Source organism: Macrosteles quadrilineatus, unplaced genomic scaffold, assembly GCF_028750875.1.
Source record: "Macrosteles quadrilineatus isolate MER2022 unplaced genomic scaffold, UCM_ALF_1.0 Scaffold_9__3_contigs__length_116548681, whole genome shotgun sequence".
Classification (NCBI taxonomy): Eukaryota; Metazoa; Arthropoda; class Insecta; order Hemiptera; family Cicadellidae; genus Macrosteles; species Macrosteles quadrilineatus.
In genome coordinates, this window is record NW_026542602.1 from 38,088,040 (window position 1) to 38,111,869 (window position 23,830).

General features: G+C 34.7%; 2 protein-coding genes across 2 annotated transcripts; one reads left to right on the plus strand and one right to left on the minus strand.

Moving 5' to 3' along the window:
• The first annotated feature begins 7,891 nt into the window (after positions 1-7,891).
• On the plus strand, positions 7,892-15,558 carry LOC129002897 (ER membrane protein complex subunit 3-like). The gene is made up of 5 exons (XM_054431011.1): positions 7,892-8,070; positions 12,028-12,128; positions 12,949-13,104; positions 13,704-13,865; positions 15,258-15,558. The coding sequence occupies exons 1-5, from the start codon at positions 7,922-7,924 to the stop codon at positions 15,467-15,469; spliced, it is 780 nt and encodes a 259-aa protein (XP_054286986.1). The 5' UTR covers positions 7,892-7,921; the 3' UTR covers positions 15,470-15,558.
• A 699-nt stretch (positions 15,559-16,257) lies between these two features.
• On the minus strand, positions 16,258-23,197 carry LOC129004190 (4-hydroxy-2-oxoglutarate aldolase, mitochondrial-like). Its single transcript, XM_054432662.1, has 7 exons — positions 22,953-23,197; positions 20,566-20,694; positions 19,681-19,778; positions 19,161-19,319; positions 18,468-18,570; positions 17,386-17,519; positions 16,258-16,596 (listed from the first exon to the last, which is right to left on the minus strand). Exons 1-7 carry the CDS (start codon positions 23,113-23,115, stop codon positions 16,447-16,449), a joined length of 936 nt encoding a protein of 311 aa, XP_054288637.1. The 5' UTR covers positions 23,116-23,197; the 3' UTR covers positions 16,258-16,446.
• Positions 23,198-23,830: the final 633 nt, after the last annotated feature.

Below are 23,830 nucleotides of genomic sequence, written 5' to 3' on the forward strand. Positions count from 1 at the left end.
ATATGGAATATAGTTTTAGAGATATATTTACTCAATTTAATTACGTTATTCTATTTGTTTTGACCTAAGAACCTTCAGTGAAATACCAGATTCCATTTGAACTATTCATTATTAAGATCAGACGTACAGCACACTGCTAAATCACGAACAACTTAAATAAAAAAAATTGAGTTATTTATCATCGATTTATAGTCAAACGGTCTTGCTTGCAACCTCAACAGCAACTGTCAGACTTTGACGGGTTTCACCTAGTAAATCTTTAAAAAATTAAACTTTCATAATTATTTGCAAATTTACACGAATTAGGCTTTCCAGTGGCCTATTAATTAATGCAATTGGTTCATTATAACTGTAGATTTAATTGTACAAAGCTTAACAACAAAATCTTTAGTTCCGTATTTTCTCACCATTATAAATTTTTACGCCTGTAATACTTCGCGATTGCTCGAATTCGAGCAACAGGTACACTAGTCCATATATAAATCCCAGTACACATGAACTTTTGAGAAAACTACAAGTCACACGCCCATAAACCGTATACTTAAAATTGTTCGTCATGACGAAAAACCTTGCGCAAAACTACCTTATTAAAATCAGGTGTGATTATTTGTTTGTATTCTGTTTTGTTTATTTCAGCTTGACTTAACCAAGGCCACACTAAAAAAAGTTTTTCAGCTTCGGCAATTAACATTCAGATTAGCAAGTATATGTAAGCTCAAGTATTCTTTAAGAAGTCGAGGTCATCTGAGACCAACGATTGGCTTCCCAAGTAGCAAGAAGATGTATAAACAATATTGTAAAATATATTGAATCGATATTTACCCAATATTAAAAACTATTTATTTAATATTGCAATAACATTTTACAAATATCGATTTGAAACAAAAGACATTTATCGGTAAATATTGAGTCGCAATATTGAAATATATTGAAACAAGGCAAAATAAATACTGTTTAAATATTGTTTCTTTAAGTTTTTAACATGGTTTCTATATTGTTTCAATATTTCAGCCTAAACATAAAAACACAAAATAATAAAGATTTAGTATGAAAATCATTATTATCAGTTGAGTAAAGTTATTAAATAGGTCATAAAAACAAAAATTTTAAAAAACTAGAACAAAACTTTTTTTGCCCCAGATGGGTCTCAAACCCATGACCTTTGACTTACAAGCCTGATGCCTTACCTCTGAGCTATTTGTGATTGTTGAAATTATGAGTTTTCAAGTGTTATAAGAGCAGCCGACGGTTGCAATGGTCGCAATACTTGAAATAATTTTGATTCTACAGTATGATATGATTCTGTTAATCAGTTTAGGCATCAAATAGTTAAATTGTTTTTCCGTGAGTTGGAGAGGATACTGGTATTTGAATATAGATTATTTAATTACCATTAGATTAGTAATGTTATTATAATTTATTATTATATGATTAATTAATCTTTTCCCTTAATTGATTGATCTTAAACTATTAAACATGTGCTCATATAAGTTAAAGAATATTAATTAAACAAAAAAATATAACGAATTATATTTTAAGCAGGTGTTTCACCACTGTATCTAGTACCACAACTATCACAACATTATCTCTGACAGATCCAATTTTCTCTAAAATCGTCTTATATTCTGCTGTCATAGCATTTATGTTCTTATAAATAAATCAATTTGTTAAAATGCATTTTAGAATGTTTTGTACTTAAATCCAACAAAGGCCCAACGATTCTTTCCTTTGTAGGGCCAACAAATACAAGTTTTTGTTGGGCCAACGTTGGCAAGGAGTTAAAATTTCCTCCAACCATTTCCCAACCGTGCCGATCATTTCCCAAAGTTGGGCCATCAATGTGTGCTACTTGGGTATGCATTGCAGTACATAACCCTAGAGGAACCTTTTTGCTTATTTTAACCCAATAAACCATTATGAAGTTTAGTGACGGACTTTACAGACCAGACAACCTGTATTGTAATAATTGACAGTGGCATATGACAACAATTTCTACAATGATGATAGCTGATTAAAAATCTCCTAAAGTGCACAGTAAAATGTTATAATAGTAGGTTTGTTTATGCCAATGGTGTAAAATTGGTTTGTTAACTACTAACATGTATTGTGTTGCCGATATTTATTGAATATTTCATCAATATTTAAACTAAGTTGATAACAAGATTTTTCTATAGATATTGTTCAATATTGGAAAGGAATTAAAACAATATTGTTTGAATATTACCTTAACAATATTGTTTTACGATATAGAACAATATTGGGAACATATTTAAACAATATTGTTTTAATATTGAATTATAATATTAACACCAATATTGTGCAATATTGGCAAAATATCAAAACAATATTGTTTTAATATTGAAGAAATCAATATTGTTGTAAATGTTGGACAATATTGTTTCAATATAATGAAAATATTTTTTTGCTACTAGGGTTATAGTTTGTAATTTTATTTTAACTTAGTGGGGGTGGTGGGTGAGGTGTTTTTATACGAGGGATTCTTTCTTTTTCATAGCGCTTTCAAGGTACTAACCCCATTATCCTAGAACAGCATTTTTAGCAAGGGTTTCGAACATGATTTATCTTACAGATCACTCGATCGAGTTAGAACGAAAAAAAATCACATGGGTAAAAATGGGGGTTTTCACTATAGTAAAGTGGGATAACTGAGCTAGCGAGAGAAACGGAGGCTGAAGAATAGAGAGACGTTTTATGACTAGAGGGACTAGAGGCAGGTAACTTATATTATATTGAAGTACATTTGGAACTAAGTAGAATAATAAAGAATTGTGGGATTGTAATAAAACCAATGAGCTGGACGACTCCCCTAGCTGGTACCAATGCAGGTAAATTTTACAGCGTGTCGATGTTTAGCAGAGTTGCCGTGCCACTGCTACATTCAGTGGTGTTGTACATCTAGCTCAGTGATTGTACCTCATGCATTTAAACTTTGAACTTTGTTTGGGATTGTGGTATTGTACATACATAAAGTAAAGACATGGGCTAGTGAGCGATTCATAGCCACGGCTGTTATCCCTAGTTGGTACAGCATAACAAAATTGTACTTTCATTGTCTTGATAGCATAGTGTTACTCCATGTATTTCTATTCTAGCTTAGTGGTTGAAATGGATTTTCTCGCTCTGGTATACGGGATCATACAATGGACTCGTGACTATTAGAACAAAAACAGTCTGCGGTATGGATCATAAACATAAATAATTGATGTCACTGGCCCAAAAGAAAACATTATTTAAAAATATTTAAATGGAACTGTCCAGACCATATGTTAATGTTATTAGTATATGATTCGGGCCAGTTGCATAATTTGTTTGTATGAACTTATCTAAATATATAAAAGGCAAAGCCCTCACTGACTGACTGACTCACTCACTCACTCATCACTAATTCTCCCACTTCCCATTTACCTAGAAGGCTGAAATTCGGTACACCGATTCTTTGGGCATTAAATAGGAAAACTAAGTAGTTTTTATTCTGATCGGGCTTTCGGGCTCCGCCCCAATGGCTCTGGAGTTTCCCATGTTAACCTTATGATTTTTCATATTTAAAAGGAATTTCTTAACAGCTGTTTCAATTAAACAAGTTGGTTCTGTTCCATGAAGTTCAATAGCATTAAAGTTACAAGGATTACCAACAGGGTGCAGCACTATTATTTTCTTAAATTTATGACTACAGCCAATTTGCAACCAAAAGGCAAGTGAGCGGAGCGAACGAGCTCCAACCTAAAGGTGAGTGAGCGTAGTGAACTAACTTCAACCAGGACGTTATTGAGCCATGCGAACGAGCCTACTTGTGAAGTTAAACGGGGCAAAGCCCGCGGGTACAGCTAGTAAGTTTATATGATCCACTAGTGGCTTGTAGGGACATAAGTCCCTAAAAAGCTCAAATGTAAAACAACTTTTTGCAATACCGGTATTTAAACAAACTCAGAATAACATTATCTATGTGTCAGAATAGGCATCCCTACACCTTATCTTTTGTGTAAAAACCAGTTTGTTGTTCTTCTTTGTTTGCTTTTGTTGATGTCATTTTCAATAAATAATTTGAATCACTCCAGTGGTTTAACATGAAAAGGCAGCAAACATATCATTGTTTGTGAATAAATACTGGTTTACTAAGGCAGCTATGGTCTTGTGGTTAATGAGGATAAATAAAAGCTTCCCTGTTTGGAATTTTAAAAATTCATTGGAGGTTCGCCTTCAGATGAATTGAAGACACCTGCAATTTCATCTGCAGTAGGCTTATTATACCTACGACGATCCATATTTATCCTGTCTACAAACCTAAGTTCTAATTCACTGTCACCTTGTACAACCATTTCTTCCGAAGCTCTTTTGTAAATTTGTGCAAATGGATTTTCTAATAGAATTTCAGCTAACGAAGGAATTTGTATATATTTACACAACCTTAACCTTAAAATGTGTAGAAATATAAAGAAAACAACATCATTTAAAAAAAACTTGAACATATGATTTAAAAATAAAAACAAAACAGAAGTTAGATTTAATTTCGACTCTTTGATTATTTATACAGAATATTTATTCTATGTCGTTTATTCCTTTAACACGACAATAACGTAAAAGCATGAAAAAATGAAACTTGAGTATATGATTTAAATATAAACAAAGAATGCAGACGTTTTTCCGACTAATCTTCAATATTTCAGTTTTATTATAGTACTAGCTGTACCCGCGGGCTTCGCCCCGTTTAACTTCATAAGTATTCGCATGGCTCATTCACGCCCTGGTTGAAGTTCGTTCGCTACGCTCACTCACCTTTAGGTTGGAGCTCGTTCGCTGCGCTCACTTGCCTTCAGGTTAGCTCGTTCGCTACGCTAACTCGCCTCCAGGTTGAAGTTCGTTCGCTACGCTCACTCACCTTTTGGTTGGAAATTAGCTGTTGTCATATATTAAAAAAAATTAATTGTGCTGCACCCTGTTGGTAATCCTTTTAACTTTTATGCTATTGAACATCATAGAACAGAACCAACTTGTTTAATTGAAACAGCTGTTAAGATTCATTAATTCCTTTTAAATATGAAAAATCATAAGATTAACATGGGGAACTACAGAGCCACTGGGGCGGAGCCCGAAAGGGTTTTTGAGATAAGAATATGCTTTAATGTTAATCGGGAATGTGAGCTATCATCATGCCAAATTTCAGCCCAATCCGTCCAGTAGTTTATGCGTGATTGAGCAACACACACACAAACACACACACAAACACACACACAAACATACACACAAACTCACAAACTTTCAGATTTATAATATTAGTAAGAGCATATGTTTAATTTACAAAGACGTGAATGAGCCATGCGAATACTTATGAAGTTAAACGGGGCGAAGCCCGCGGGTACAGCTAGTGAATATATATATGAATCTAAACGGATGGTGTTTTTGGCCTCTAGGGAAATCAAAACGAAGAAAAAAATCGGTCCTGTGTCCAGGTCTTACCATGAGTAGGCCTACTATGGTAATAGCTTATTCCCTATGGGAAATTCGCTAAAAACAAATTAAGTTATTTGAACCCAGTATAAGAGGCTTGTCTGCCTGCTAGCTCCTAAAAATCTCATACTGTATCTATAGTTTAGTCAATTAAGTCGAGCAGTTTAAAGAACCTTTTTCAATTTACTGGTACTTATTGTAAATGGTAGCCTATAATATTTATTGTTTTTTTAATTTCTAGTAGGTATAAAGTAGTTTTGTATTTTTATTGTACCAGTAGTGCACCAGTAGCCCTCTGAGGATGCCCCACCTGTGGCCAAAAGCGCATTAGTGACCTGGACATAAAAAACACAAGGCAACCAACAAAGAAGGGTTTTTAAGTTATAACTCAATCTTATAAATAGGTCATATTCTTATTTATAAAACAGGCCTACTGTGTGAATGAAAACTAGATAGCTGTGATGAAATTCCGGGAAGGATGTTATAGAGCTGAGTTAAGTTATATGGCAAAACTAATGTAGGTAGGTACCTCAACCATTTAGGCTCTAAGCAATAGCGGGCCATGCACATGTTCAGGCCATTGGCCAAGTGCGTGCCTAAGTTAACTTAAAAATTACTGAATTAATAAGCAAGTTAAGGCTTCTTAAACTCGGCCACGAAGTTCTGGGTAACTTATGTAACTTACTAAGCAGCTTAGTTGTCATATAAAACACGCATAACTTCAAAAAAATTTTATTACAATTGCCATTAAAACAAAACAAAAACAACTTCTAATGTATTGCTAAAGTATACATTTCATAGTTGACTGGCTAAAAGTAAACCAAATGCGTGTATTGATCACTGTTTTCAAATCTGTGGCACAGCTGTTTTAATTTCAAAAGATGTAAACAAATTAAACCCCATGTTGTTTTAATGGGAAAAGTTTTATTCTGTTGCGAATTTATGGTAAAACAATAAGAAAAATGAATAGTTTTCCCTTAAAATTCACGTCAAGACCTTTAAAATAAGACCCCTCCCATCCTTCTACGGCCATCCAGTCACTCACAATTTCTTTACAAAAATTTGACTTACGGAATTATATATACGAGAGCACGCCCCGTGGTCGAAAAATCGACCAAAAGTATGTTTTGTGCAAACTTCTCTATTTTCACCCCACACTGTAAATAAAACATGTGATTGGAATGTCTTCCATTTGTTTTGATTTTCTGTTTATATTTTGTTGTTATTTCGTCATCACCATAGCAACCCATAAGACCCATGTTAATTTTTAAAAATTTCAAATTCATTTTTTGTGCTTATTTGTGAGCCTATTTTAATTTATAAATGGATTCTGCCCACCTACAGGAAAATAGCTTTCTAACGGTATGCGTAGATTTACCCTACGATACACACGAGGTGAGAAAAAAGGTTTTAAAGAAACATGCTTGCCTATTAATATATAGATAGATAGATAGATACCATCCATGCCGTTTCTGTTATAGTATTCGTGACTGAACGCAAAGGTGAAGGGAAGACCAACAAGTCCACACTCAAAATGGCTGTGGCTTTGGCTCGGCTGCAGTGTTGCCACTTTTAGGGTAATTACCCTTTTTTAGGGTAATTTACTGGTCTTAGGGTAAAGTTTAGGGTAATAGTAGATTTAGGGTAATTTTAGGGTAAAACTATAAGTTAGCATAACAATGGAAACTTTGCTAAAAAAATGAAAAAAACTTCAAAATTTGGCAAAAAAACGTTCATTACATACTATGGCCAAACCATCATATTCGATTCAACCGGTTTAAATCGATTGCTATGATGAATTTTTCATAATAAAAAGTTATCCTAATCGATCTTATCAATAGTTGGGAATTATCTGTTTTAGAATGTATTCGATTCTATAACACATTATAGGCCTAATAAAATATGAAATATTATTCATTACTGGGTTTGATATTTAATTATGTGATTGAATTGCTGGATTATTTTACAAATTGTGTCAAGAAATTACTACTTAGATTAAAGCTTTGGTGGTACCGTACTGTATTTTAAAGATATGATTGTTCAAAAACAGTAGTAATGGGTCGATACAGTAAAAAAATACGACAGTTCTTGATTCGATTTTTTCGCTATACGATAGTCGATAGGCTGTCAAAATCAACATTTTGTTCTTCATTCGGGTGGGTTTTTAGAATCGAGTATAATTTTACGTAAATTGATTGATATTGGAACTTCATTTAGTATAATTAACCACCTTATGTAAGATTTATATGATTTTAACAATGTTTTATAGCATTAAACACAAATATTAACATTTAGGGTAATTTTTAGGGTAACTCAAAGTAGATTTAGGGTAATTTAGGGTAATTTTAGCCCGCCTTTAGGGTAAAATCGCAACAACGCGGTGGCAACACTGCTCGGCTGTGTGCGTGCGTGCTGTCGCTGTCGCTGTGTGTGTAAGTAAACAGACAGACAGAAAATGGCTGAATTACTTCTAGATCCTGCCATTAGATTATGGGTATTTTGGCCAATTGTTGTTATCACTTTTCTCGTAGGAATAGTGCGACATTATATTTCTCTACTACTTGCGTCTCAAAAGAAAGTAGAGCTTCAACAACTACAAGACAGGTAAGAATTTATAACATGATTTTCCTAACCTCAAATTTGCAATGTAGCCTAGCCTAGTATTATAACTTGAGCGTCAGGCGTCATAAAGTAATTTAAAAATCAACTTGACATCCATATAATCCTCCAAGAAATAGAAGCTCTGTTGGCAACCCCACAGCTTTAACTTCTTTTTGAACAGTTTCGGCTCCAGGTTCTTAATGTTCTCTGGCAGTCTATTAAACGTCTTACAAGCCAGTAACTTAAGAGGGAAAATGTCCAATTACAAATGAGATGGGGACACCACCTAGGTGTGTATTTTAGTCCGAATAATCTAGACCTATTAGGGTAGGCTCAGGCTAGTACAATTACCCAGGTTCATCACAGTAATCAAAGTTAAGTCTTGACGAGCATTTTTTAACGTTAGGCTACAAAGTCTTTATCAGCCTAAGTCATAAGCCCTAATCAACAAAAAATGCATTAGCTACGTCAAAAACTGTTATAATGAAATATTTACGTTGACTAAAAGATATCTAGGCCTACACGATACTACCTTGTATATCAGAGGAAAAACACCGATCCTTGCTGCAAAGCAAACGAAAAATAATCTGAAAGATGTGGAGCATTGGTTCCGGGCAAGCAAACTGCGCACAGCTAAATGAGGCCAAGACAAACTGGATGATATGCACTCTGTCACGCACCCCAAACAATATCGGTGTGAGTGTTAGACTAACTTATTAGGGTCAACCGGGGCTAATATGAACACACCAAAATATTGGGGCTAATATGAACAATGACTTAAAAAGTCATTTATCTGGGATTTTTAATCATGAAAAAAATATAATTAGAAAGGAACTTTATTGTATTTTTTGTGTCCATAATGAGAAAACTTCAAATTTGACTTTTAGGTACTTTAAAAAAATACTTTTTTAAAACACTTTTTTTCCGCCCAAAAAACTTTTCCGCGCAAAGTGAAAACTTTTGTTATAACAATTTTTACATTGGCTGTAGGAATAATCTTAAGCCTGAATTTTGTTAAATAAGAATTGGGGATTATTTTTCTTTTCCCAAAGTTAAAATATATTAATAACAGCCAAAGTTATAAGCTTTCAAAGTTGGGGGGCTAATGTGAACAGTGAATGGGGGCTATTGTGAACAGTACCACCTTCCGCTATGTCGCTACAGTGTTAAAAACACTGGCTGACGGGGAGATCGAAGTGATGGGATTTAAATCCTCTGATGAGGAAAAAAAATCATTCCTGAAAAAAGAAGATGATATATTTATTGTTTCTACCACTGACATTTTGGGGAAACTTCCAGCCCCTAATGTATGTGGAACCAGTGATAGACATTTAAGTATGTCTTCGACAAAATTGTCGAAGTTTTTGAGGCGTAAGTTCCTCAATAAACTTCTTTGAAGGCCTTACAGTGATAAAACAGTTTTAATTTTACAAAGACAACAGTTAAGGTGTTGAATAGGCCTAGCCCACATTTTTATATTTACCTAATAGGTCTAAAAGTGCCATTTGCCTAAACGAACAATTTGCATTGTCTTAAATTAGGCTATTGTTTTTTTAAGTGCTTTAAACAATTTGTATGTGGAAGAAATTTTTAATAAATACTCAGGTATGTTGACAGATAATTTTTTTCTTGTTTATATCTTATTATTAGCCCTGTATAATATTTATAAATGGTTTAAAAAAAAAGGGTTACCGTAGGGCGACCCGCGGCTCTCCAAAGATACCTTCATATCTCAAAAACTATTTAAGATAAAATATTGAGACTTATTGCAACTGGTAGACTAGACCCTAGGCTTGTTCACAACAGCCCCCACCTATGCCTAGTGTTGTAAATAACTGAGTTATTAAGAGTGTTCACATTAGCCCCATGGGCTGTTCACATTAGCCCCTTTTAGCGGGGCTAATGTGAACAGTGGTTTTTAATTTTTTTTTAAATAATGGTTACATTTATGGTTTTTGTTAGTAAATAAATAGATTCAGCTAAAAGAGCTGTATACACTACTATTTTTTCTTTTCTTCTGTCATTTACCATTTTTGAGTTAATGTCAAAAGTTTACTTTTTTTGTTCATATTAGCCCCGGTTGACCCTAGGTTTTTTTTTTTTTACCTTCCAACGGTCAAGAACCAATTTACAATATGTTGTAATATGTTGTAAAATATAAATGAACAACAAACAATAAATATATGAGTTTAAACAATAACAGTAAATATATGAGTTTTAACAATAACAATAAATATATGAATTTCAACAATAACAGTAAATATAATTTCAACAATAACAAAGAAAACAAGATTTGTAAAAAGAGAGAAAACATTCATTGGTTTGAAACAAATATAATAACAGTGATTTTGGGTGGCACTATGATGAGCGGTGGAAGTCAGCCAGTACCCTCTTCCGGATTGTCTTTTGGCTGTCTGTGAAGATGTCGAAAGTGGCACAGAAGACATTCCCATTTCGAAGCATCCTTGCAAGGGGTCCATGGTACTGGTATCCACGTGCATAGTGCCTCCTTCCGAATAGATCCTGGGATCTTGTACCAGATGGAACACGAATGTCTACTTCAGACAGCAAGGCAGGACAATCAATCAACCCGGTTACGAGCTTGGAGAGGAAGACCATATCAGATGCACAGCGCCTCGCCCGAAGATCATGGAGATTTAGGTTTTCCTGCATTTGAGCCACAGGCACATCCCGATACTGTAGACCCTGGCGAACTCCAACCAGTCTCAAAAATTTCCTCTGGATGCTCTCAAGCTGGTTTATCTGGCCGATTAAATGAGGAGACCAAACTGGGCAGGCATATTCGAGCAGCTGGCGAACAAGAGAGCAGAACAGAGTCCTACCTTAACCCAACACTGGACTGGAGCAATCATGTTGAACATGTCTGCACTAAGCAGGCTCGTGTCATTTTTCTACTTAGGAGATTTAAGAAGTGCGTTACAGGTTCCTACCTTGTTCTGGTGTACTGTACCTACCATGCTATTTTTGATTGCCACGTCTTATACGGAATACATCTTTGGGGACACGCTGCATGAACACGCTTCATTCTTAACTTATTCCAGACTGGAATAGCATGGGATAGATATGGGTATACTGTATAGGCCTAGTAAAACCTCTCTAACTCGACAGTCAACGGCTGACAGGGCGCACGTCTAGCTTTGTCTTTCTATTTTGTTCAAAGACTTTCAAAGTAATTTTTTCAGAACATTTAGTTTTAGTTGTTGTATATTCAACATTTCTTTGAAGACTGTTTAGCCTACTAAATATGTAAAAATACCGGTACTCATGTAGTCTAAGTTATACATTTTTGTTGTGACCCGAACTGGTAGCCTGGTATTAATTGTACTGTTAAATTCACACACTGGATAAGTTGTAAACTATTTTTATTGAATAACTAAAAAGTGAACTGTTTTGTATAATAATTTGTAACTAGCTAACCTGTCGCACGGAACCTTTCGCAATCTATACAGGAGAAGCAGGACTTTTTATTGATCTTTTTTATTTGGCGTTTTCGGGTATTCGGTTTTGTTAGTAGAGTTGGTGATAAATACATTTTCATATCATAATTAGTCTGTTATGTATTCATTTATAAATAAAACCCATTAAAAATGTTAATGCTGTGGATAACTCGACAACCTCTGGGTCCACAAACTGTCGAGTTAGTGAGGTTTTACTGTATAAGCCTGGTTTACAAATGACTTCACACTTTCAATGATACAACAGCTAAATTCTCAGAATTTGGAAACTGCACATCGCGTTAGACAAATTACATCTAAATTCCAAGTAGCCTACTTTCATAATGTGACACTTAAGACACAGACTATTGAGTAAACCTTTACTATAGGCCTAAACTTAAACTCTCTATAGTCTAGGTGCTTAAGAGCTCAGTAGCAATCTAGTATAGCCTACTTCTAAATAGCACATCTGACCTTAAATTACATGATTGTCACTGATTTGCAGCCAAGTAATGATCAGAGCTCGTCTACTACGAGAGAATGGGAAATATCTAACAAGACAGTCATTCCAAATGAGGCGTCACTACTTTAATAATGAGGAAACAGGTAAAATAATCACATTTTTTTTTTTAAGTCCGCTGTATTTAAATACTCTAATGTTCATCTACCGGTCTATTGTTTACTTATCCTAATCCATTTTAAGGCAGGAATTACTTATCTTTTCATGTAAGTTAGCCTGAATATAAAAAAAAAATACATTTGTTAAGGCCCACAAACGAGACTATGATAACTAAATCTATCAGATATAGGTAATTGAAATTGACATAATTATTATGTTAGCCTAATAGGAGCTAAGTAGCAGAATACTTACACTAACATTTTAATACGAAGATCGCAAGATTATTTAAGAGGAAATCGGAAAAAATTATGGTCATTGAGCAGTGGCTAACCGTACTGTTATTTATCTCAATCATTATACCATTTTACAATTTAATACATATATATGGCATTGATATTCAAATATCTAATGGAATATCTGCAATATATCTCTGGTAGTATATGGGTAGGAGCCGACGACTGCACTGAATCGAACCCTGAGCACGCTCTAGCGGCACATCGTGAAATCTTCCTTTGACAGTCTATATTTATTCTATTTGTCTATGCTATTTCATTGAAAAAGTATTAAAAGTAAAATGATCTAACAAGAGTATCAAGGTACTTTAACATAATTAACAGTTATAAATAGCAATCATTATGACTGAATACAAATAAATATTAAAACTAATCGTTAGGCCTACAATCTCTTATAATACTGACAAAAGAAAAATGTACCTATAATAACATATAGGGTAGGGGAACTTATGTGATATGTAAGCGACTGACCACTTTGATCAACAAGAAACTGCTAATTTTCATAAACTATTAGGTTATTTCAAGACACAGAAGCGAGCTGCTGTAACCCAGAATCCGATGACTGACCCCAGCATGATGACAGACATGTTAAAGGGCAATGTTACCAACGTGTTACCTATGATCCTCATTGGTGGTTGGATTAACTGGATGTTCTCGGGGTTCGTCACCAGTAAGTAGGCCTACACCCTCAACAATTAGTTTTGAATTTGGTTTTTTTTTATAATTAATAATTACAATAATACAATACCTAGTTTATTATTTCAATGGTTCTTTGTGACAAACCCAAAGAACTTATTACGGTAGAGTTTTGATTATCTAACCTAAATTAGCTGTAACAAGTATTAATTTGCATGGCAAGCCTATTCAAATTATTTATGGTATTCATTCCCATTTTTTGTTTCTGGGTTATCAAACCAATTTAAGGAGTGAAGTTTGTTTTCTATTGAAACCTCCAACTATTCATGTTTTAAAGATTTAGATTTTGAAGATCTTTAAACCATCATTACCAATTACACAACTCCACGTACTGTAGCTTAACTTTAAAATATAAAATAAAGGTCCCTTCTTTGTTATTAAACCAATTCATATCTAAAGTTTTTTCTATTGAAACCACTTGCTATTTCTATTTTGAAGCCGTGATCCCCAATACATTTAAAATATAGTCTAGGCCTACCGATACAACACTACTGCTGCAACTTAAAAATATAATGTGGTAAACTCTACCCTGCAGTGAAACTTTGTCCTAATAAAATTCCTGTTTGTCTGCAGCCAAAGTTCCGTTCCCTTTGACTCTACGGTTCAAGCCCATGCTGCAGAGAGGGGTGGAACTGCAGTCTCTTGACGCAGCCTGGGTGTCGTCTGCTTCATGGTACTTCCTCAATGTGTTCGGATTACGCAGTATCTACACTTTAGTACTTGGCGAGAACAATGGTAAGTTAAAAACACCTAATTTTACCAAACCATAAAATCATGTGTAAATACTATGTGTACATATTTATGCACAAGATAAATGCACAAAATACAACTTTATCCATTCATAGTACTACAAGTTTGTAATACTTTGGTCAAGAGAGCAAAAGTGGTTTTTTTTCATTCCATCATGATTAGTAAAATAAAAAGTTTTTGCGATGTTTTGGTATCTAGAATCTGTTATCATCCTGAAATGGGAAAGTACCAAACACAACAGCAAAATTAGTAGGCCTACACAATACCCAACCAAAGCTACGAAGTATATTAGGTATCTCCTCACCTGACTTGGATCAGATTCCAGGTCTTGAAACGTCGTGGACACTTTTATTACTAATCAGGGTGGAAAATGACAGCATAATCCCTTAAATGACATAGCATTTGATGCAATGACAAATTGTCATCGATTATTGCCCAAATTAATTAAACACTACATTTATATGATTTGAATGCATGGTGGAAGGAAAATACATAGGTGTTCTATTACCGTCATATGCTGACATTACTCAGATTGTAAACACCATTTTACCATTTAGAAAAGTTATAAAAACAATAACAGTCAAATCAAAACAAATACTTATATGGCAATACAATCAGCAGATTTTTTATTTGCAATCTGGGTGACGTCAGCATATGACGGGAATAGCACACCTATGCATTTTCCTTCCACCATGATTTGAATGTACAATTGAATTTTTAACCTTGATTACCATTTGTACACAGGTATAGATATATTTTCAAAATGTGGGTAAACTAAACATTTTACTATTTGACAACAAACACTCTTTGTATTTACACATAAATACTGAATAGTATTATAGCTGGATAACTGAGTGGTTATAGTGCTCGCATGGCAATCAAAAGGTTGCCGGTTTGATCCTGAGAAATGTCATAATAATTTTTTAAATAGTTTGGGACTAGACTTGAGGCGGCTCGAGACATGCGCCTATCGCCAAGCACCAAATATTTGATGTTCAGTCGATCTAATTGTCTTGCTGTTCGCCAATTTACTAAATAAGTCTACAAACATGCGTTGGTTATTGAGCAACTGTAGTTTGTTTCTGGAATAGCAACTATTCGTTCACTTTGATGTGTGCAAAGATACCGACAATGAACGAGAACCAAGTAGCACAAGTTTATGCTAGACTAACACTTATACACACTACTCGTGTTTGGCGAGTCGCTGCTCGGTGCTTGGCGAATGGCGCATGTCTGGAGCCGCCTTTAGCTGTTTTTAATAGTTGGGCTTTTGATAAATGCTGGCTAAATAAAATAGCTCCGATTAATAGTCAGATTAAAATATGCCTTGTGTCCCCATCTCTACTAGTTAATACTGAAACACATTTGTCTTTTTAGCTGCAGACCAGTCTCGTCACATACAAGAGCAGATGTCAGGGGCGGCCATGGCTATGCCGCTGGATCCCAAGGCAGCATTCAAGGCAGAGTGGGAGGCGTTGGAGATCCTGGACCATCAGTGGGCCTTGTCTGGCGTAGAGCAGGAGCTGACAGGGGCTACACCCACCCCAGACTCTCTGTATCACCAGAGCAAGCAACAGCTGGACAACTGAACTGCCACAGAGCATAGGCTATTTATTTGTGTTGTGTTAGTAAGTAAATTTTCGTACGTTACCCAATAAATTATTGTGTTGAAGTTCAATATGTATATGTGTGTTCTTCCCAGCTATTTTTGATTAGTTCAAAGTGTCAGAGTATTTTTATTTTTTAGGAACCGTTTCACACGCTGCTTAAGCTAGACGTAGAAAGAGATTATTACTTAGCTACAATGGATATGATTGTATGGGTAACTGTTTTGTAGTCCTCGCCTTCAAATCTGAAGGTCACTGATTTGATTCCAAGCAAGATCATTATTGGACCCATATGTGATTACTTTTGGGATATCATAAGTGAATGATGCTATCTAACAATAGGGTACCATTAGATAGTAACAAGACCAGAGTTTGGAGGTTTAAAATGTCAATGGTGTAGATGGACACAGAAATATAGCAAAGGCCATTGGTGATCAGGGACTTGAACCTAGGGCTTTGGAGCTGAAATTACATTTCTGTGTTGTAAACTGTATACATCATATAAACCTGTTTTTTTACACTGGAAAGTGAGACACTAAACATTTACCAAACTAATCCCATAAACTATAAGGTTTTGTTTTGGCTATGATGCAGAATTAAAATATTAGGAATTTCACCTATCATGACAGTTAACACAATATAAGTAATGAAGTAAATCTCAATATTTTTCTGGTAGAAAATAAATTAACAGTCCAAATAAATATAAAATTTATTTCTTTGGATAAATGTATGAAATTTAAACACTTATAGTCAGTCTTTAAAAAATTTATGATACAATCTGTATCATCCCACTAAGCAACAGGGCTTAGGCCTAGTTATTTTTAACTCATACATTTTGTATGATATAGGCAAACATTGATTTAAAATAATAAATATAATGATAACGTTTTGAAATTAACAATTTGATTGAACACACTGAGTGATATTAATCCTTTTGAGCAGCAGTTCATGCCTGATGCCTATATAAGATTGTCCTGTTTAAGTGTAGACTTGATCCGTTCAATATCCTCCACTGAGGAAGGCAGCATAGGTTCCCTGCAAGGTCCTCCGTACAGTCCCATTATGTCCATGGCTGCCTTCAGTCCCGGGACTCCTAGATCTGACATGAGCTGGAACATAAGCAAACACATTCCTGTCAGTAATTAAATATTAATCGAGCTAAGTAAACAAACAGGTAAACTAAGATGGGTTTATTGGGCAGGAGTAAACTGTGTCCCTAGCCTTAGAATGTCACCTCTGCCTCATACAGGTCTTTTGTGTAACCAAGCTAAGGTAAATTAATTGTGATCAGAAAAATAACCTTAAAAGAAATTTTGGCTTTTTTAGTCAAAATTTTTGTTGCAAGCACATGATTGGCAAGCTAATCTACCGCTGCTGTTTTTATTTGGTTTTTTTGTCCCACTTTCACATCCTAGAACACTAGGTTCTAGTCCGGAACTGTTTTACACATAACTTCAGGCTAGACCTAGTGGGTTGAGGCATTATCTCTGGGATAAAATCCATTGGTGATTGGCGGAATTTGACCCAGGGACATTGTGATCCGAAGCCCTGCACACTACTACTAGACCAGCTCGCTCCCCACCTATACCACTGCTGTTGGGGACATTTGTTATGATGATTATTTTTCTTTATTTTGTGTTAAAAATTGTTCGTGTTTTGTGTCCTGTTGTAAGTAGTCTTTTTTTATGTGTCTCAAATTTTGAAAATGTTGCCCTACAATCTGCAATGAAACTGGTCAAGAGCATTTCGGGATGACAATTTAAACCACAGACCGAATAAAAGGGTGCCTTTTTTACCGAAATTATTCTACCGTCCTGTTCTCATAGCTCGGACTGTTTTTAAGGTAAATGTACTTTCATCAATAAATTGTTTGGACTTAGATTTAGCTATAAATTTACCAATGTGTCAATCCTTGTTAGTTGAAGGTGTAGTTTGAGAGCTTCCTCCCATTTGCGTTCTCTGCTGAGGGTGTAAAGGTCGCAGCATTGTTTACCAAGCGCTCCGGCGAGGCCGTTGATTCCACCGGAACAACCTGTTTCAAAAATAAAAAATTATATCTAAAATAACTAGTAAAACTAAATCAAATTGTTTGTCATAAAGCTGGAAGAATTTTTCGTTTCCAATAACGAAAATTTAACAACATATGTTCTCAAATTGTTTATTCCACGAGTACTAGAAAAGACCTGGTATGGATCATAAACATAAACAAATAACGTTGTTGGCCCGAATCCTATACTAATAGCATTAACATATGATTTGGCAGTTCCATTTAAGCAATGCTAAATCATGTTTATTTTCGGGCCAAAAACGTCATTTGTTTATGTTTATGATCCATTCCGGTATTTTTCTAGTATTCGTGGTTTATTCTATCCTTGGAGTTAAAAATAATTAAGTAATAATTAAAAAATAATTTAAAAAAATAATCCGTTAAGAACGTCAGCTAAAAGCATATTAACATCATTAAATGTGTAACCATACAGAGTTAGCTTAAGATTAAGAATAATGTAATTGAAACATGTAAGCCTGGTGTTGGTGGATTAAATGTTGCTTATTTGATAGGAAATTTGACTTTAAAAAAACTCTTTGATTGCATAACGACGAAGCAATAGTTTACAAACGAGTCATTTTATGTTGTTAAAATTTGAGACTTTGAGAAAAAAAGATTGCACGTACGGGTTGCTTGACTTTAAAGCCCGCACGTGTAGAAAGACCTCAATGCTACACTGGTTGGAGCAACTCCTTAGCCAACTTAACTAACACGCCACTGTCGCCTGACCGGGAAGAGCACCACTATATAAGCGCATGTCCTTACTAGCGCTCGTTGGTTAAATTTTAGATTTAAGGAACTACTTAGTGCCAGTGGGTTAGCAGTACAAAATGTAATGACATGTTCCTCAGCGTCAATTTTTTTTCAGCTGATCCATAAATATAAAAAAAACCATAAGGTGTAGTGTTTTCATTAACCTACGAAATAACTTACCAACTTGGATAGCGGGAAGTAGGTAGCCAACAGATCCTGCTAGAACATCAAACTCTAAACCGATGCCTTTAGTTGCCATGACGATACCAGCCAGTTTACGTACCTATGACACGTAATCAATTGTTTTCTTTTGTTTAAATTCATTACAAATAGACATATTTTATCTAAAAAACGGTCTTTTAGTTGTGCATTTAATACATCTGAACAGATGTTTTGTCTACTAAAGTTCTTTATTATGCAGGATACTTATAATCATGCCTACATAATGTGTGCTTTAGACATAAGGTGCATAATGTTCTTTAGAATTACAAATACGCTGTCTAAGTCACTGTTACGGCTTATGTTTTGCAGTAATATTTTTACAGTTGTTAGAGCTAAACCACAGAGGGATAGTTGCGTGATTAGTGCTCACCTTATTATCAAAAGGTCACCGGTTCAATCCTGAAACATGTCTGTGGTGTATTAATGATTCAAACAAGCATAAGAGAACATCACTGGACAACAGGTGATTGTCTTTAAATAGTGGCACTTGTTTGCAAATGTATGCGTTATAAGCAAGGATGAAAACCAAACAGATCTGAATGAAATAGAGACTACCATACTTTGTATTTTAAACAGTTACACGATTCAAACATGTAATTAACTCTTTCGTAAGCATATAGTTGGTGTTGACTATTTTTAACATCGACTTACGTCTCCATCCTTCACGCCTCGGATGTTAGGATGATGCGCCAGTTTTGCCAACACACTGATTGGAATGTCTATCCCAGTAACAAACGGCATGTTGTAGATCACTATTGGGATGGGTGACTCATCGGCCAATTTCATGTAGTGGTTCAAGATGGCCTCGTTCTAAAAGTAACACACAATGATCCATACCTTCTGCACACTGATGGTTATACTAATTTCCATAAATTTAAACCCTCGGCCCTTCTGGTATGATGTGTTTTCAAACTTACCAAAATCCCAACTACAAACATTGAAAGTAAAAAATATATATATTTCTTTCTCATGATATTAGTTTTATAAATCATGTTAATTGAATCCAAAAATTTCATATTGAATTTGTACATTTTTATCACCTCAAAGAGATGTAAAAACTGTCTATAATTTAAGGTAGTTGTGATTGAGTACCACCACTGTAGTTAATATTTAACACTAGCTTATTTTTTCCATAGAATTCTATAGAAACTATATTTAAGTTATTACTCACAGTCATTCTCTTCTTAAAGTAAAAGGGAGGCATTACAAGGACCCCATCAGCTCCTACATTGGCCATTGCTCTGCTCAGTTCGCAAGCTCCTTTTGTGGCTGAAAATCAGTTTTTGCCTTCACTCTTCACTATGTTGTCATATTGTTTGAACTTAAGGGTTAAAAGTTTTACTTTAAAGCTACAATATAAGATGGATGTATCTGTCTTGTAATATATTTTTATCCCACTACACAGTAAACAATAGAGCATAAGCAACCAATAGAGCATAAGCAAGCAATAAGCAATAAAAGCATAATATAAGTAGTTCAAAAAATCAGTGCTGTCATTGTATGTATGGGTTGTCTTTTATAACCTCTATATTTGTTGGTGGTAGTGTGACAAAACATATTGGGCAAGAGAAGGTTTTAATGGTCCTCAACCGAAATCCCTTGATTGGCAAGTTTCACGCAGGAGCTATCAACTCCCATCAAAAACACCTACTACCCGCCCTTTGAGCGTAATATGATCCATTAATGTTACAGCTCATAGTAAAATGGTTACTGTCACCCTAATTAAAATAAATAGTTACATTAGTAATTTCTAATCGTAGTTCAGTGCTAAGTGACAATTATAATCACAATGGGGTAAAATTGGGGTTTGTTGCTGAAATCCATGGTAGGTGTGTAACTTTATCATCCAGCAGATCTAAAGAAACACATTATTCTTTTTTGCATCGCTTCCCTTTGTGAAGTGCTGGTATATCGTTTGGTACTAAATATGCTAGAAAGACCCTGCAATAGTTTTTCAGTTAGGCCTATATAATTTGTGACAACAAAAAAACAAGACTTGTGCAACTAGTCTTGTAAGACAACCACCCTTGGCTACTTGTGGTTGTTTCTCCCTTACATTCATGAGTAGCTCCTCCGATGACAGATTTTGTCCGGTCCACAGTTTGTCTCACTCGCTTCACAATCTCAACTCTCTCTTCAGGCCGGAGGTAAGGAGCCTCTCCATTTGAGCCTGCCACCACGTAACCTGCACAGACATGTCGGAGATTGTCAATCAGCTGTTTGATTTTGTTAAAATTATACAACTATTGTAGGAATATGTTTCAGTTGAATTTCTTTATATTGTTGTCTTTGGAAGCTGAAGTAGACATGTCCCAAAATGGACTAGCTGTAGCCGATTTCTTATTTTTAAATAGATCATAGTTGGTTGAATATATTATAACCACAGAGTTGAATTAATTGTAATGTGTGACTTAAAAGATGTTTTAGTTTTTGTAGATATTGAACTTTAAGTTTTTCTTGTTTAAGAAGTCAATTCTGTGTTCACCGAAAATTATTCTCATCAGCACACTCAGAGGCTGAATTCAACAACGTTCATTTTACTCTAAAAGGCCACAACTTCAACAATTCGGTTCTATTAATAGGCACAGGGATTATTTTAGGATGTGATATAGAGCAAGAGCCTTTGTTAGGACACTGGCTTATCTAAACAGAAAAGAGTCCAGTGGCTAAAAGAAATCAATAAAAAAAAAACATTAAATATTTTACTTTCAATGTTAGCATTTTCAACCATTGGATCTGAAGACATCACTATTAGTCCTTCCAACTCAAATTTTTGACTATAGTCAATGTTCAAACCTATTTAGTTTGGAAATGCTGTGTCGATGATAGTGAAATATTCAGATTTTTGTATATTGCAGTTTCTGTTTCTTGTATTATAGCGTGGATGGCAATATGTGGTAGATAGCAAAAAATAAGGATTTAAATTGTTTAATACTTTAAGTCATTAGATCAATCTTTATTGACAAACACATTTTCTGATAATATACCAGCTACTAGCTGCTGTACCCGTGCTTCGCAACGGGAAGAAAAATCAGTTACATAATAATTGAAATAGATTGAGAATAAATAACCTATGATAAAGTTTAAGAGCAAAATAATCATACCACATAGTTATGTAAAATATATTTTAGCTAGTGCACCTGTTGCTCGAATTCGAGCAGTTGCAAAGTATTACAGTCGTTATTTCAAAACGAATTACAGTCATAATTTCCGATGACTTAAAAGAGTTAACTTCAAGATAATGTAATCAATCGCTCTACTCCAGTTATTGAAACTGAAAACGAGCGCTCTTGTGTATATAATTTGTTTACTATAAACAGCTGCAATTAATACAAATTATTCTCTGTTTAAGTAAACAAAATCTTTTCTTCATAAGAAATACATTGGGATATCGATGGCCTGTGGGGCAAAGTCCTAGGACTTTTATTACAGCAATTGGTGAAAGGGGGCGTCTTCACAATAAAATACTTTATTTTGGTCTGTAAAAATTTGTCCATTATTAAGAGGAGTAGTGTTTCATAGAAATCACCTTCACATATTTTATATATAAGGATTTCTTTCGATCAGCTGTTTGAAATTATTGTGAAATATGGGCATATGGCAGTTCTGGTTGTTTACATTTTAATGTCAATAAAAATTTAAACATTGTAAATTTTCTCATGCTTCCATGGATACCAATTATTTACTTTTGTAAACCTGACATCAAAACTTTTGACATCCAAGGGGCGTAGCCCGAGGGGAACTCAGGGAAGTGAATTGGTCTATGACATTCCTAGATATGTGGACCATCTTTGTGCTTAATTTTGGCTGTATTGGTTTAGTATTTTAGTCGTTAAAGCTGCCCAGACAGACAGACAGATACCACCTGTCAATAGTATAGATAGACAACAATAAGAAAGCTTTGCAAGTCAATTGATAAAATGAAAATGTAAACAGACCGACAACAGTAACACACTATAAACGTTTTAAACTGAAAAGCATGTAAAGTGAACACACACACACAGACAGCCGCCTTCATTGTGTATTCTAGTGGCTGCATAGATGATGCTGGGTTGCATAACAAAAAAACCTTGCTTAGACAATGTCAGTTTTATTAATTGAGTTATTTTTCGAGGACCCTACATATTAAATAACACTTTCTTTAGTTTTCTTTAAAATTTCATCGGTTATAGTTATAACTACTATAACAAATTATTCATTTGTCAAATAAAAATATTAATTTAAGTACCAAAAACTATTCAAGTTATATACAACGATAATGTAATATTTTTGTATGTGCATATTTTTTCAATAAGTAAGCTAAAAGGTAATAAAATATGTCTGTTGCTAATAAAATGTCTGACAAAATAATAAATGAGAAAAGTTTTAACAAATAAAACAAAATAAAAACTACACTATTTTTATATTAATTTTTTATCAATGTGAACCAGTCTCCAAACTTACCTGCAAAAGGGACATCCTTATACTTGTACAGGTTGAAATTGAGTTTCTCGTAGTCAATGTCCCGTGACGTCACAGAGAAGGGGGTGGTTAGGGGGATGAACATCCCGTCCAAGCTCAAGGTCCTGGAGGCGGTGGACAGTAGACATCTTGCGGCAGCCGCCATAGGGGGAGTTGAGGAATAAATGCACAATAACACAGTACAGTCACTACTGGGACTGGAGTCCAGGTTCTAAGATGCACACTGACACACGCCTACTATACTGAATGTCCTGGACAGTGGTTATGTAAGATCCTGGCGCTACCCGGTCAGATCCGGCTTCACAGATATATTACATTACCTGGTCTTGGTTGGACTGCTTATAGGTTTTACAGCTCAAAACTCGTTTTAGGGAATGTTGCGCCCTCAGATGTTTATTTTTGGGTCTAGTTTTGTATTGGAGTTTTGCCTAAATAATTGAACTCTCGATATATACCGGTAGTTGTTTCAACAACGGAATGTGAAGAGATAATAATGTTAGTTATGATTAATTATTAAAGCTACTTTAGACAGTGCCCTTCGTACTTCAAATGACCTAATATTATGTCTCGTTTGTTGGACTGCTTGTAGAAAATATAAAAGCTCAAAACATGTTTTTGGGAACGTCATACTCTTTAAAGGCTAGTTTTTTCCTAATTGAATGTTCTGTTTAACGAGTAATTAATTGTTTTCTCTAAGTAAGAGTGGTGAAAATATATTTTCTTATTAATTCATGACTAATAGTTTTACTCGTTCTTCGCAACTGACACTATGAGTCTATAAAGGTGTATACGAGTTGCAACACAGCTACTATTACAACGATTAAACATTTGATACATTTCCTACATAGTAATTAAAGTAT

Bases quoted from the DNA above. Each gene is read 5' to 3' on its own strand.
- LOC129002897 (XM_054431011.1), top strand. From the start codon at position 7,922: ATGGCTGAATTACTTCTAGATCCTGCCATTAGATTATGGGTATTTTGG. The intron at 13,105-13,703 runs GTAAGTAGGCCT...GTTTGTCTGCAG, and splicing joins GTTCTCGGGGTTCGTCACCA to CCAAAGTTCCGTTCCCTTTG. The intron at 13,866-15,257 runs GTAAGTTAAAAA...TTGTCTTTTTAG, and splicing joins AGTACTTGGCGAGAACAATG to CTGCAGACCAGTCTCGTCAC.
- LOC129004190 (XM_054432662.1), bottom strand. From the start codon at position 23,115: ATGGCGGCTGCCGCAAGATGTCTACTGTCCACCGCCTCCAGGACCTTG. The intron at 20,695-22,952 runs GTAAGTTTGGAG...ATGTCTGTGCAG, and splicing joins TAAGGATGTCCCTTTTGCAG to GTTACGTGGTGGCAGGCTCA. The intron at 19,320-19,680 runs GTGAGTAATAAC...TGTTACTTTTAG, and splicing joins ACTTTAAGAAGAGAATGACT to AACGAGGCCATCTTGAACCA.